General features: G+C 44.3%; 1 protein-coding gene across 7 annotated transcripts in view; it reads left to right on the forward strand.

Annotated features, from left to right (window-relative positions):
* Nucleotides 1-10,913: 10,913 nt before the first annotated feature.
* DHX57 (DExH-box helicase 57) overlaps nucleotides 10,914-15,656 on the forward strand; it is a 28,029-nt gene continuing 23,286 nt past the window's right edge. The window contains exons 1-6 of one of the 7 annotated variants that reach the window (XM_075088460.1): nucleotides 10,942-10,977; nucleotides 11,282-11,486; nucleotides 12,249-12,444; nucleotides 13,129-13,281; nucleotides 13,555-13,725; nucleotides 14,477-15,288. In XM_075088460.1, coding sequence (XP_074944561.1) covers nucleotides 12,257-12,444; nucleotides 13,129-13,281; nucleotides 13,555-13,725; nucleotides 14,477-15,288 — 1,324 coding nt within the window. In that variant the 5' untranslated portion in view covers nucleotides 10,942-10,977; nucleotides 11,282-11,486; nucleotides 12,249-12,256. Of the gene's footprint in view, nucleotides 10,978-11,177; nucleotides 11,487-12,248; nucleotides 12,457-13,128; nucleotides 13,282-13,554; nucleotides 13,726-14,476; nucleotides 15,289-15,656 lie in introns of those variants that run through there. The other 6 variants (XM_075088455.1, XM_075088458.1, XM_075088459.1 and 3 more) reach the window with 6 other exon arrangements.

The raw sequence follows: 15,656 nt of genomic DNA on the forward strand, positions 1-15,656 counted from the left end.
CAACCCTTCTGCTGTGTGCTCCAGCCCTCTTCAGCAGGAAAAAAAACCAAAAAACAAACATTTCTTTTTCTGATAGGTATTCCAAAGAATGGCAAGAATGCCATTTGCTTCAGAAACACATAAATATGCAGTTCTTTTTAAAGTAGCTACATCTCCTCTCTAGTAGTTTTGAGGAGAAGGTACTTAAGTTTGGGTCTCTGAGCAAAACAGACTTTCAGCTTCAATTTCAGTAGCAGCTTCTTTTATAGCAGAGTTGTTAAACTTTTCTCCCAGTTTAGACTAGTCAACGCCATTGCAAGCTTCTGAGGCTTTTGTTATTGGGCCATTGAACTGGGACCAGTTTGTTTAACACTGAGAACTGATTTCAAAATTCAGAATCATTTTTGCAATATTGGGGGAAAAGGAACAAATAGGAAAGGCAAAATAGATATGAAAGAAACATAAACCTCCTCTGTGATAAACATTTTCACTGAAAACAATGAAAACAGCTTTTTGCGGGAAACTAATTATATTTTTTCTTTTTAACAAAAACACCTACATATTCTTACCCATTTTGCTTTTATATTATTAATGTTTTAGCATGCCAGTTATAGCAATATAACAGTATAACATTGTTAACTATTAATAATAATTAACAAACATTAATTAGTATGGAATTAGTTATATTAATATACTATGTAATACACTAACTGCATAGCATACCTTAAAGATTTTATAGTTTTACTATCCACTTGCTAAATTATTCTGGGGATCCCTAAATCTCCAGTGATGTGACAGCCATACCTCTGGCCTTCACAAGGAGGGGGTGACCATACCCTGCCAGTACCAAGAACATTTATTGTGGGAGCACGTAAAAATGAGAATCTCTAACCCATACTGCTGCCCAGCTTTAAATGGGGAGTCAAGGAAATGTAATGCATGGGTAAACAATGTATAAACAGGTTGCAATGGGAGGCATCCAAGGTGAGGAAAAGACAGAATTAAAGCATAATTCAGTTCCACCAAGTGCTCTCTACTTCCACTCTTAGACCAGCTTCTCCCAGGCATCTGGGACCTCAAAATGCTTGTGTGTCTGTGTAGGTCCCACTTTGGCGGGTCCCCCTGCTCAGTGCATCACCAGGGCTATGCCATCAGTCTCACAGATGGTGATTCAGAGTGAAGGATATGACACAAAGAGCATCGGTGGCTACCCTCCGCTAACACATGGAAACCTGCTGTTGTCATGAAGGGTGATGCACCTAAGAGGAGAAGCTCACAGGAAGGCATTTCTGCCTCTGCTATGCTACAGGTGATGACGTGAAATGTCTTGGGTCTAGTACAAAGAAAGAGGTTTGTCTGATCTGGAGAAAAATAACCTACAAGAGGCTTTAATGAGAGAGGGGTAATACTTGTAGAAGGGCTCATATGAGCACATGCCATGGCCCCACTACCTATCTTCTGTTCTCATGCGCTTTCAACTCAGGGCCACACAGGGCTGGAGGGGAGCTCTTTGGCATTGTATCTTATCTCTCAGGTTGTAAAAATGCTGTGGGTTCCTGGTATCCGAAGTAACTTTTCCTTATAGAGGGAACTCAAAACAATACCTGTACAGCATGGAGATTTAGCTGAGGAGCTTCCACATCATACTCATGCAGGCAAGGACAATGTTTGAGCACAGTCTCTGTCCTCTGTAGAGCTCAGGAGTGAGACTTTGAAACTGGGACACCAGGGATGCCGCCATCCCCTCCTGCTCCAGGCACCACCAGGAGCTCTGCTAAATGACCGCACTGCAAAGTAGGTCGACCTTGGTTAAGTGGGTCCAGACAATCTTCCCTGTTTTTCAGAGTAACTGTCTTTTGTGTGTCCTCTAGCTGCAGCCTGCAAGTTCTCTGAGTCACCCCTCAGTTCTTTGTTACATTAAATAATTGCATTACATTGGCTACTTTTCAGCATTTAAGGCTCACTGCCAGACAACATGAATGTATAACATTGCCTGCCTGTCTCTGGTTCTTCTGAATTGCCAAATATATGGAGCAAAACTAGTCAGTCCTTCCTCGTCACTAAAACAAACAAAAACGTGCACCTCACCATGGTTTGGAGCAAATGCTGGTCCTCTGTTGCCCCTGACTGCCAGGTGGGGAAGCTGTTAACACTGTCCTCAGCAGGGACTAGGGTTTCAGTCAGCCTGAGTTGGCTGAACAGTGTCTGGCTTGTTCCTAAAGGGTGCAAAAAGGGGTTGGAAAACAGGACTGACATTTGGTCCTAAGACCCTGGATGTGGTCTGCTTGGTCATAAGCTCACAGCAGAGTCTAGGTGAGTAGGAACCCTTGTATGTCCCCTGTCCAACTTCCTGCTCAGATCAAGGCTAACTCCAAACTAGATAAGGTTCTTCAGGACTGTGTCTAGCTCAAGTCTGAATATTTTCCACAGTGGAATCTTTGCAGCCTCTCTGGGCCCTCCAGTAACCTGGGGAAGAATATTTTTCCTTACGTCCAGTCGGGCTTTCCCTTTGCTGCATCTTGTGGCCATTCCCTTTCACTGTGCAGCTCTGGGACGAATCTGGACTCCATCTGTTTTATAGACCCCCTGAGGCAGTTAAAAGCTGGAAGAGGGTCCCCCCCTTCACCTTTTTTTCTCAGTACTGAGCAAGCACCACACCCTTAACCCCTTCCCATATGCACGTGAATGCATGTGCACATTAGCTGCGAGAACAAGCCTTCCATGAAGCTGCTTTCCTAAACCACTGTCAGGTCTCCACCACAGCAGATCCAAGGTTTGCCTGATTTTGCCAGCCCACCACGGGGTAGTTTCCTCATAATCAGGGCATGGTTTAGGAGACATGGTAGTGTTGGGTTGACAGTTGAACTGGATGATCCTCGAGGTCTTTTCCAACCTTAATGATTCTATGATCAACAAGGAGATGTTATTGTTCCTCTGCAAGCTCCCCACTGGACAGGCTCAACACCCCATCAGATGAAGCTATCAGCAGACTGGCTTGGCCTGCAACCCAAGCCCATGTCCTCCCTGCTTTAGGGGCAAGAAACAGCAAAGATGTGCTTATTTCTTTAGAGCTGAGCATTATTAACCCTCCTGCAGCTCTCATCAAGCCAGAATGACATCTCCGGAGCAAAGCCCAGAGAATAGTTTAAGGGCAAAAGTAAGAATTTTCCCTTTTTGTCTCTATCTTCTCTCCAGCAGCCAAATCTGCCAAGCCCAAGAACCAAAGCTGAGTGCCACCTCTGCCATTAGTGAGCATACATTATTCTGGCCACTGGTGTCTAGCAAAGAATACTGCCCTGGTGCCTTGCACAAGTAGCTGGTGCTGCAGCCTCCCACAGAGCAGAACGGCAGCAAGTGAAAGTTAACAGAGCCTGAGGCGGCACCCACTTCCCACCAGATCACCAAGGGAGAAGGCGTGGGTGGACAGGGAGGTCCCAGTGGGTTGCCTTCTTTAGCTGTGCCCCAGGCCCAGGGTTGAAGACTGGAGCGGGTGCCACCGAGTCAGCACAGGGGTGGGATTCCCGCATAAAGCTGTGCATGGGGGAGGGGGGGGAGGCAGGTCCCACAGCCTGTGCTGCATTTGTGTGACCATGCTCCCCCTTCCAGTGCTCCCCCCCATGGAATGGCACAACTGTGCAGAGGACCACTTGTTAAAAAGACCGACCAAATAGCCCAAGCATCAGCATGCAAACAGTAAAGCATTTACAGCCTAGCCTTGATGGACAACAGTTACTATTTGTTTGGCTTTCTGTCCCATTCTGCTTCTGAAATCATGACATGGATAACAGCGCAGAGGAATCCACATGCACTTTTGCTGCTTCAGTTGTTAAACATCCACAATTTTCCTAAATGCTTGGGATCTTCCTGGTGACTGTTTCAATCCTGCCAGCTGAGATTGCTGGCTGTTTTAAATATCCCACTTGGAGAGCAACTCCCAGTCCTCTAAAGAGAGCAAAAAATCAGTGATTTACTCTTGCGCTTTGTCTCCAGCTAACTCTCATGCAGATGTCACTCAAATACTTCAATTCAGCATGATACCTCAATTAGCTCTTAAATGGTTGGAGCAAAAAAGGTCTTTTTAACCTGGTATTTTAGAGACTACTACAAAATGCAGCCTCACAAGATTCTCTACACTAAGAAGCTAGATCTCCATGCACAGTCTTAGATGGAATCAGCTGGAAATAACTGTGCGCACTGAAGATGAAAAATACTTTAAATACCATTTTATGTGCTGCACATGCAACATTAAATAGCTACAACTCTAGCTTTTTCCAATAATATGAGAAATGGTATTATTAATCCCACTCTTCATCCCATGCCAAGTACGTTTTAAACTTACCCCAGGCTAGTTGAAGGTCCTTGAGCACTGGCAGTTGCCAGAGTTGGGAATTAGCGCTGTGCAGGAAAGGAGAGAGAGAGGAGAGCAACGGTAGCTTGACGTTTCCCAGGATGGAACTGTCACATGCTAATCACTGATTTGAAACGCAAGCATAACAAATGCCTTCTAATTATGTAATCTTCGGGTCACATCCTTGCATCCCCATGCAAAAACCAGGACTGTGCGGTTGGAAGAAGATGATACTGACTTTTTTTCCTTTTTAATTAGAATGGCACACTGTGCGAAGGGAGGCTGAGAAGCCTTGTAGTGACAGGCAGAGGGCGCCGTGTGGTGAGAGCCGGGTGCTGATGCGGTCTCTGCTGCTTCGCGGAGCTCGGAGGCTCTTAAGTACCTCCTGTGGCACCCAAGCGAGGCAGCCCATGGTTGGGGACAGGGAGACAGGACCAGCCCCACCCTCCGCTTTCTCAGACACCCTCTGTCTCCTACCATGCGTGGCCTCACTAGGGATGCCGCAGCCAAGAGGGCTCCCCTTCTTTCATTCAGGGGCCAAGAGCAAGGCAGGGGAGCAGAAAACACCAGTACTTGTGTATTTCCTGTTGCTTGTTAGATCTTGAAAAATTTCCTTTGAGTAAAAATAAATAAGGACATGGAGGGAGGTGGGAGAGTGGGAGGCAGCAGCCCTCCACACCTGCGTCATTTCTTCACTAAGGACCTGCAGGGCTTTTTGCCTGCCTGCAGGTAACCCAGGGCCAGGGGTGTCAGGAAAAGGTTTGAGCCAGTCCAGTAAGTTACTCTGAAAGGTAAGAGCAAGGAGACATAAAAAAGGAGGAATGGTAACAAAAGGTAGACTAATTTCTCCCTGAAAGACAAAAATGTGCTTCAAAGATGCCCTTCAGGCAGAAAACCTGAAATGTAAAACCTCCCAGCCTAAATTAGTATAATTGCTGAGCAGCACAGATAAATGTGGTGATGTGGAGTCCTCACAAAGAAGCTGAAAGGACAGGCTCATACATTAACAAGCTCTGTGGAAGATGCTGCTACCTCTGAAGTCAAGGACAAGAGACAGAAGACACTATTTTTTTTTTGGAGCTGGCTATTTCAGGAGCAAAACACATCAAAAGTGAACAACATAAAATTATAATTCTGAAGGAGCTTGCTGGAAAGTGCATTTTTGGTGGGTCAAAGATACCTGTGAATTCAACAAACAGTTCAAGATAGGAAAGATTTTTTTAAAAATAAATAAAAACATTTAGCTTCATGAATCTATGAACAAAACATTTCAAATAGAGATTTTCCTACAGGCAGTTTTAAGAAAAAGGACTGAAAGGCATTATATTGCCAAATGATCCATGAGCTGCTTTGTTTCAGATGACCCAGTATGTTTCAGTCTGCTGATAATGTGTTGGTTTTTCATCTTGCCAAGAAACCACATGGCCCAAGATTTTCCCGAAACCTAGCAAAATGAGCTGAGTTTTGGAAGGCACATCTGAAAGAATGGCATTTGTACATTGTGTCTGCAAATGGAGTCAAGGACGGGTATTTACTAAAACTCTATTTAATATCTAGCAATCAAAGACTCAACACATTTTTTCCTGACAGCACTACTATGTTGTGGTTTGGATTTTGGTTTGGGGTTTTTTGTTTGTTTGTGGTTGTTGTATTTTTTTAAACTAGAAAGCAGTTCTGCTTTGTAAAGCAAAGTATTTAGATTCATAGTGCAGAGACCTTTGATGATGAAACACAGACAAAAATGGAAATAGATTTTTCATTGCATTAGGCTTTCTGAAGGAGCAGTGGCAATGATCAGTCTCCCCTGTGTGCTCTCCTGTCTACTTCCCTTCCCAGAGAAAAGCAGCTCTGGTTCACGGCAGAGGTCTGTCCTTGAGCAGTCTGGTACCAAAGCCTGGGGTTTATGGGCTTGACCTCTGAGGAGTAACTGCTGTGTTACAGATGCACTTGTTCTCTGCCCCGACCCCACTATACAACACCTGGCCTAGGTTAAACGTGATCATATGAGTACTGTGTATGCAAAAGCTTCTGTGGGTAGTGAGGTTTGTTTTCTGGGGAAAGTTAGAAAAGCTAGGCATAAATTAGGCGTCATTTGTTGACGACAGGTTTTTCTGAAACAGGGAGAAAGACATTCCTAGGGGAAGTTAAAATTTAAAACTTTTAAATTCACCCTATCCAACTTCATTTCTTTAAGGTTTTCACTTAGGAGACTTTAGCTGATCAGTCTGAAAAGAAAAATAACTTAATTGTATTTACTATTGACATGCATCCTCAGGGGTTATTTTTAATGAATACATGAAGATATCAATGCCTGTTGAAAACTGGTCCCAGCTGTTGAGCCCAGGACACAGAGAGCTGCCTTTAACCCGTGTTGCTGTCTGCACCAAGTAGCTACATTTTCAAATTCTGTGGCAGCATGGTGATGTGGGCACTACCCAGGTAAGCAAATTTCCAGGAATCAGAACCTTCCCAGTGTAGCACAAGTGCCTGCCTTAACTTTCTCCCATATTGTAGCCTGTAAAAGTTTTGACCTACAAAGCATGCAGGTTAGACAGCCAAAGAACATATTCCTTTCTTCGCAAAACTATTTCTACCAACATCCTCCTAGCATGTACCCTCTACAGGAAGAACTTTTCAGTCCCTGTCATGATTTGAAGTTACCGGGGATTAGGCCCTATGACTATCATTAGGGGCATCTTAAAGATGTGTAAGTGTAGGCAGCCAGTTATTGTGTGATCTTCTTGCTGTAAAAACCCATCCTCTCTTACCCTTTCCCCATCCTGTTATGTGGTGTTATGACAAAGCGCAGGGATTTACAGCCTCCTGCAGGGAAAAAAAAGTAACTGCTGTGTGAATTCAGTCCTCATAAACCACGTATTTCTGCTGACCTTTGAAAGCTGTGATCAAGCTCATCATTATACCTGAAAACTGCTATAAAGAAGAAACGTCTGTGCATCAGTATCCCTTGCAAATGAGGGAAAAATAACTTTTTTAATCAATTACTATAGATCTGTTTCCCTTGAAAAATGAATCCACCTAGCAGTGACAAGTTACTATGGTGCTGCCTATTTTTGTTCTCTCATGAAAGCTGCAGTGATCTGGTGAACTGGCACCTACCTCATGTGAGTAGGTGGAAACTAGCAATCCTGAAACTTGGCAAAATAGCCTGCATTGGGCTGTCCAGGAGTGGCACGTATTAAGAGTCACAAACCAGTATCAAAAAGGAGAAGTCTTCACTCCCTGGTGAAAATGGCAGTGGCTGGCCAAGATTGGATCTCTGCTGCCAAGGGTGCATCTACATCAGCATTTTAGTTAGTCAAAATCACAAGTTCAAATCAGAACCAGCTGGTTTTCGCTACAGGTCAGCTACTAGTGACAAGCACTGTGCTGCCCCCTTTGCGATGGGCCATTTTCATGAAGGAGTAGAGGCATCACCCTAAGAATTTTTGAGAGAAAATACCTAGAAAGCTACATACGTGATCTACTGCTGAATGCCCTAACAGAAGTGATGAGTGCTCACAGGTTTAGACTCCATGCAAAATTCACATTTGTGTTTTAATATGACAGCAAAGGACAGAAGCTCTGTAGATTTTAGTATGCCACCGTCACAGAGGTGTAACATAACTCAAGCTGTTCTAAAATTGAAAATATTGTCTTTAATTTTTCCATAAACATGTGAGTTTGTCAGACATGTTCTCATACTGTATCCAAGTATGTATTTCATTGGGTGTCTGATCATTTAAAAATAGAATTAGTCATCATTCTAGTACTATTGTTGCTATTATTTTTGGTTGGCAGGACAAGACAGAACTTTTTTTCTGATGAAAGACCATATATTAACTAACATATATTTTGGATTTATTTCAGATACTGGTCTGGGGAGGTACTTAAAGAAAAATTAAACCTAAATCAAACCTAGCAAATTTGACAGAGGAGTAATTTAAGGAGAATAAACATTAATGTTCTCATGTCATTTTTGATGGTTAATTCTCTCATTAAATCTGCTTTGGGGATTATGAAGTGGGTATCAGATTCTTGTTTTAGGAAAAGATGGTATCTTAGCAATTCAAAACACCCTTATTCAAAAGAAATTAACTCAGCTGATGTTTATATGAGTGGCACTAAAATATTTTATTCTGATTGATTAAAATAAACCTCCACATTTTGTTTGTTTTCATTGAACTTCATTGAGTTTCAGTGTACTTTCCTCCACTTGGAAATGTGTAGGTTCCAGCCCATGAAACATGTTGTCTTTGAACTCACCTTCATAAAGTGCCCCAGAAGGATGATCTAGCCTTCCAGTATCATTCATCTGCATTTAATGAGAGATGAAGGATAAAGAAAATGGGTAGTGTTTATGCTTACAGTATCATTTCCTTTCATTACAATATCATTTCAGATTGCTTTCATATTCAGATATGATAACAGAGAGGAAAGTGATTATTATTTCAGATTTAGACAGGTTTTTGCTTCTACAAGGATTTCAGGTAAGAGCTTAGAGGTTATTGGCCAACCACAGCATCCAATAAACCCCTCCTCTACTGGTAGTCTCATAGGATCTTAACAATCTATTCAGCATGGAACAGTTGTCCCCAGCTCTGCAAATAATTCATCTACTCTGACAGCCTGAGGGGTTAACTAAATTTTCCAGACTTTATTTCTGTGGATCAAGGCAGAGCAAGTCTTTCAGTTGTTTGGCCTAGGCCACTAAGCCATGCCTGGGGATTTAAATCTGTGCTGTAAAGCACTTCTATGCCATAATCTTAATTCTTATCATTGCACTAATATTTTTGTAAAAGGCTGAAAAAAAGGCCAGACTACATCTAATAAAGCCACAAGATGCTATCTCCTAATTGCAGACCCTTATTTGCCTCATTTCATGACTGTCTCCTCTCCAGCATCAACAAAATGAGCAATTTTCCTATACTTACTAATTCATTCCTGGGGAACTCAGTAACAAAGGGCGGCCAAACAATGGTGTATCTGTTGATGGCCTGAGCTCCCGTTTCATTGTGGGTTGTGCGTGTGGCGTATATACATGTGCAGGAGGGCCATGCCTACCCCACAGTGTGTGCACAGCCCATTCATGCAGGGCTTTCATGGTGGCTGTGCTGTGTGGGGCACCACGGGCACTGTGCTGCCCAGGTGTTTCTCCAGGGCCTGCCTGCCAGCAATGACTGGCGAGTTTGCAGGAGCCTCGGGATGCAGCAGGACATCTGAAGACCCCAAGTGTCTCAAGTCTTCAGACTGGGCTGTGACAAGATTGCCAGATGGAAGAAGAGCCTGCAGCGTTGGTCTGGTACTTCTCAAGTTATGACTTTCCTTTCTGTGTCTTTTTAAGGGTCGATATAGTGAGACATGCTCCATTCCAAAGCCGGAGGAGTTTAAAATGAAGGAATACTTAAAATTACCTTGTAATTTTTCCAGCTGCCAATGTACGTAGTTCTGTAGGTGCCCGTGTGGACTCCATAACTGTTTCTCTTGAGCCCAAGTCAGGTGTCCTTTTGCACTCCTCCTCTAGAGAATGAAAGTGGTGGAAGACAGGTAGTTTCATTTCAAGACATAGAGCATCTGGGGCAAAACCCTATGAGATGCATTTCTTGCATCGCACAGAGCCATTTTTCCCAGAGCTGACTCCATCTCCTGTGGACAGACTGCTCCCAGAGATGGGCCCTTGGAGCACGTGAGCCCCGCTAGAGCAGACGCCTTTGGGTGCCACACACAGAGTGCAAGCCAGCAGCAGTCCTGTTACCTGTCCTTCCACCACTGAGCCCCACTGTGGAGGTGGTGGGGAGCTGGCAGGGGGCAGAGCAGAGCCCCGTGGACCATCAAGGTGCAGCTGTCTGCAGGAGGACCCTGAGGAAACACCCCCACGGCAGCTTCTGTGTGTCTGGGGGGTTTCTTACACAACTAAAGCAATATGTTACTTGGGTAATAGCCCATTTTTTGCTGGTAAAAATTTTTGCTTTAAACTCCAACCTAGCACAGGTTGCCTGGAGGGGTTGTGGAGCCTTGGTCCATGGAGATATTCAAGACCTGATGGGATGCGGTCCAGGGCAGCCCTTGTGGGTGACCCTCCTGTGCACAGTACCAGGAATCTCTAGAGGGGCTTCCCCACCTCAGCTGTGCGGCTTCAGGGTCGCTTGTCACGTATGTAACCTTCACCCTGAAACCAGTACAGATTTCTTCTGTTTTAATCCCATACACTCAGTCTTGCAAAAGGAATTAGTGCCTACCAATATTTTCTTACCATACTTGTCTTTATTTGGGAATATAAAACACACTTTAAAAACCGCGGCATCGGTTGAGAAAGAAACAACCAGTATCACTGTTAAAACTGCTGACTGAAATTCAAATATATATGCAAAAATATATATTCGGATACACAGCAGTTTGAAACCGCACATAATTATCAGCGTGCTGCTTGAGTGTGCGATTGTTTCCAGGGGAGCCCTCAGCCCTGCTCGCACGGCTCCGTGCGAGGGGAGCGGTGCGGGGGCGGGGAGTCGTGGTTGCCAGGCGGAAGTGTCTGCGGTTGCTGGGGAGGCCGGCGGCCCGGAAGGGGAAGGCGGGCGCTTCCGGGTCGGGGAGGCTGCGCTGGGCGGTGCGGAGTGGAGACGTCGCAGCGGGGGGGGGTAGGCCCCGGAGGGGTATAATGGCGCCGTGGGAAGCGGGGGTGGGGAGGAAGGGGGTGTGCGGGGGCCCGTGAAGGAGGCGGCGGGGACGTGGGCGGGCAGGGGTTGGGTGAGGTTCCGGGAGCATGGGCGGGAGCGGCGGTTTGGGGACCCCCCGGGTGTGGGGCGCGGCTGAGCGGACACCCTGAGGCGGGGAGGGGCGGGAGGGGCCGCAGGGAGGCGGCCCGGGGAGCGGGGTGGTTCTGTACCGGGAGCTCCGTGCTGTGTGCGGGAGGAAGGAGGCTGAGATCGCCCTCTTAGCCTCCCGCACCTACGCCAGGCTGCTGTGAGCGGGGTCAGCTTGTCTGTTAAATCCTGCCCAGCCCTGGTGGAGCTCCGGTGGGGTGAACTGCCACAGAAAGGGAAGTTTGTTTCTTTCGGAGCCCCAAACCGTTCCCGCTCTCCAAGCCCTCGTTTGGCCTATTACTCATGCGTTGCCACATCAGTTCTTGTCGTGGCTCTGGAGGTCCCAGTGCAAAGATCAGGTAATAAGCTCTAGACTGTCCACAGCTGCTCACCTGTCCCTGCAATACCTTTCCATTCGCCGGAGCACGGTGCTGGGCCATTCTGTCACTGACAACAACTGCTTGGTACCAACGGGCTTGTTGTGTCAGAGCTGGTGAATATTTTGCTATGAAAAGGAGAAGAGGGCTTCTGTTTTCAGGACAGGTCCCTAATCACTCCCCTGCCCAGGCTCCATGGAGCGCTCTGCCACCTAGATGGCTGCTTGCAGAAGGGGATGGGTCAGGAGGAGGTTAATGTGGAAACAAACTGTATCTTTGGCTTCAGCTCCCCTTTGATCTTTTGCTCTCAGCCCTGCAAACTCCCAGGTCAAAAAGTGGCAGGGCACAGACTGCGTTCTGCTGTGAAAGATCCCCAGAAGGTTTGTCCTTTGGGCTTCTGTGTCCAAGAAAATTTCATCAGAGTGGCAGAGCTGGAGCTCCCAAGCTAGGCAGCACTGCTGGTAGGCTCATCCTTTTGCCAGAGGTCCTACAGTTTTTGGCTGAACAGCAGTGAGGAATATTACTTTTATTTTCTAAAACCACAGAACTTGTTTAACAGTGTTCTAGAAGAATGTGCTTTGCTTCAGGTGTGTATGAATACACCATTGTACAGATGATTAACTGTGGTTAGAGAGGGTATCTTCTCTTGTCACATGGAAAAACAAATAACGTGATATGTGCCCAGACATTGGCAATGTGCCAAATCATCCTCATAACTAAGGGCTATTTTTTTCCCTTCCTCAGCCATAAACATGAGTTCAGCAGGGAGGAGAAGAGGAAAGCCCAACAGAGGAGGAGGAAGAGGGAGAGGAGGCAGTGGAAGAGGAAGAGGAGGTGGCAGCAGTGGCCATTCAAACAAGTCTCAACTTGGTAGAAATAGGAAATGTTCAACCAAAATCTGGGATGATGGAGATGACTTTTGTCTCTTCGAGGAACCAAGGCTAGAATCCAGGTCTTTCTGTTAATTTGGGGAGGTTTGGCATGGAGATGTTTGGGATACTTTGGGGATTGTTGGACTTCTTTGAATATACAGCAGTGAAGGACTGACGATGCTGTTTCAGTATGAAGCAGTTTTTATATGTCTTTTTTGATTAACATTTTTAATGTTTTACAGCTAGGAAAGTTGTTTTTTTAAAAAATATTACAACCTCTGATTTTTTTCTTTGGTCATAAAGTAATTTCAGAACATCTTTGATCAGAAAACACTAATAAACACAGGATATTAATTTTTGTATGTTACAAAGCAGAAGCCGGGCCATGGAAAATAAGCAATTGAGAATGAATTTAGTATCTGGAATGTATTCTGAATGATCTAGCTTAAATGCATGGTTGTACTGTAGTCTGAGAACAGCTTTACCTAGCAAAGTGTTTATTAAATTACTTTGGATTTTACATAGGATAAAATGCATCTATGCATGCATGCGTGTGCGCAGATATAGACACATGTCCTGGTCATGTAAGAATGAACCCAACTGAATAATCTTAAAAAACTTAAGTGATGGACTTGTCTCATTTTGGTTTTCCTGTTTTGGTTTACAGGGTTGGGTCCTAACACACCCCAATGCAGTTAAGATCATTTGTGCCAGACAGATAAGTCATTGTTATGTTCTATTTTAATTTTTAGATCAAATGCCTCTGCCAGAAGAGGAGGGCAAAAACAACAGAGACCTGAAGCAAGAATGCCTCTGCAGACCATACATATGACATCAGAGAATCAGAGAAGAGTGAAGGAACTTCTTCAAGAGCTTCAAGGGCAGGAGCTGGCTCCTGAATCAGAGTTAGTTTAAATGGGGGCACTACTCTTCTAGATGAGCATGCTTTATCACGCACACTGTTAGAAATGAAAACAGTATTCCTTTTCCCCTTAGCTTTTAATTTGATCTCAAATCCTGTGGTTCTGAGTTTGCTTTGTTCTTCTACTGTATTAACTCTGGGAAAGGGGTAGCAGAATCCTCCATTTAAATGGAGGATTTAAAACTGCAGAGTCAGAGTTTTGTGTCTACTCAACAGTATAATTTTGTTTCATTTTAATTTGATAACTCTTTATCAGAGTAGCTGGTTCTGGTGAAGATGATGATGAACCTGATTACCTTGATGATGAACAGTGCTGGTCAACAGACCTGGAAGTTTCTGACATAATACCAAGGTCATCTGCTGAGCCAGCTGAGGACAGAATTGTGGAAAGTGAAGTGTCTTCATTTGCTGTGCACAAACTCTCCAGGTGATGCTTTTCAGTGAATAATATGTGTCCTGAAGAGGTAAATCACTAGCCTCTATGCTGTAAGCCCCGAGTGCTTGGTCTTACTCTTCACTCCAAGGAAGTTCTGTGTGCAGAACTGATGAGTTTGTATCTCCTACAAATTTAATCCTCAACTAGATGAATTTAAAATAATGGTTTTTTCTGAAAATAAATCACTCCAGCCTTTCTTTAGTGAAATTTTCAGTACTTTCTGCAAGACAATGAAACAGATATTGGGAAAGCTCAGGCAGCATTGCAGTTGTATGTATGTTTCTTCCAGGTAGGTAATGTTTCAAAACGTTTTTAAGTGTTCTTCATCTATTTTGCTCAGATATGAGTATTTATTAATAATTTTTGCTTTGTTTAAGAGTGTTTTATATGTGAGAGGACTCGGCTTTTTCTGAAGAGTTTAATTTTTATAGTTCAACTGGGAAATTTAGTCCTGTGACTATTATGTGCTACAGTCAGGGGTGTGAGATAGTTGCCATACTAACTAATTTGTTACCTTAAAACGAACAGACTAGCATTCACAGACACCAAATGACTGCCTGCCACTGTCATTTAAAATAGCATAAATATTTTGGTGTGGGTTCCCCCGCCCCCGAGTAGTAATAATAGTATCTCATGTCATACATGGTTCCTTATGGTAAGCCTAATCAAGCAGATCTGTGGTTATTTTTTTTTCATACAAGTCTCTGTCACTCGTTGCCATGTTGTCTCTGTTTTGTTGCAGGTATGGTTTTGACAGTGAGCGTTGTAGAAGAATACTGAGATCCTGCAATGGTAATATTGGGGCATCACTGGAGTATTTGCTATTGCAGTGCTTTACCGAAAGATATGGAGAGAAGGTGCAGGTTTTTCCAACAGCTGCTGAAGCCAGTCAAGAAGAATGTTTAGAACAGAGACAAGAAGAGGCTTTTGCCCTCCGCTCAATCTATGGAGAAAAATTTGTAGAAAGAATTCAAAACCGCGTTTGGACTTTTAGTTTGGAATTGGAGTACCTAGAAAACAGGCTCAGCAAATCTAAACAAAAGGGTAGTTGTTCTAGGGATGCAGCAAAGCAGACTTCAAAGGAAATATGTAAATTTTATCTTCAAAGAGGCTGCAGGTTTGGTTCAAAATGTAGGTTTGGACATGAATTCCCTCCAAACCACTCACTGAAACCAGCCAGGAACTCTGTAGATGATGCTCATCTCAGACCTAACAGTGATGGTCCCGTATATGAACTTGAAGTAAGATTTCCTGAAGAAAACAAGTATCCACTCCAGGCACCTCTTGTGGCATTTTATTCCACCGATGAGAATCTACCTCTTGCTTGTCGTTTACACATTGCTGAATTCCTCTATGGAAAGGCCTTGATAGCTGCAGAGTCTAATGAACCAGTGGTGTACACCTTAGTGACTTGCTTAGAAGATGGATCTGAAATAAGTGAATTACTTAAAAATACTCACCACAAGTATAGTGTTCCTCCTGTGTCCCTGCTGGCAACACCTTCGGTAAAGCTACAGACAGAGGGTACATCTGGTTCAACTCAAACGTCTGAAGGTACACCAAATTTCCCTCTACGGTTTCTGGGCTAAGAATGGTCAAAAAGATTTAAAAAAAAAAAAAAAAAAAGGCAGAGAACCCAATTCAAGCATCTGTTCCAAATCTGTTTCTGGAGATTAAGGTCATGTGGTGAGCCATATCCATAATCTATCTGTGCCCCAGGAAGTCCCTTCCATAATAAAGCTGCAGCAGAGAGGTTTTCCGCTGGCGAGAACTGAGTTAAAGGAGCACAGAGCTAATGAGTTTGGGCTGGCAGAGTGAACAATGCCTATTCCCACACAGTCAATAAAACGCCATTGAGAGATGTGGTGTGAGCTCATTAAAACTGACCAGAGACGTGTGCTTGGAAGGGTGCAGGGAAGGTT

The sequence above is a fragment of the Phalacrocorax aristotelis genome, chromosome 3 (assembly GCF_949628215.1).
Source record: "Phalacrocorax aristotelis chromosome 3, bGulAri2.1, whole genome shotgun sequence".
Classification (NCBI taxonomy): domain Eukaryota; kingdom Metazoa; phylum Chordata; class Aves; order Suliformes; family Phalacrocoracidae; genus Phalacrocorax; species Phalacrocorax aristotelis.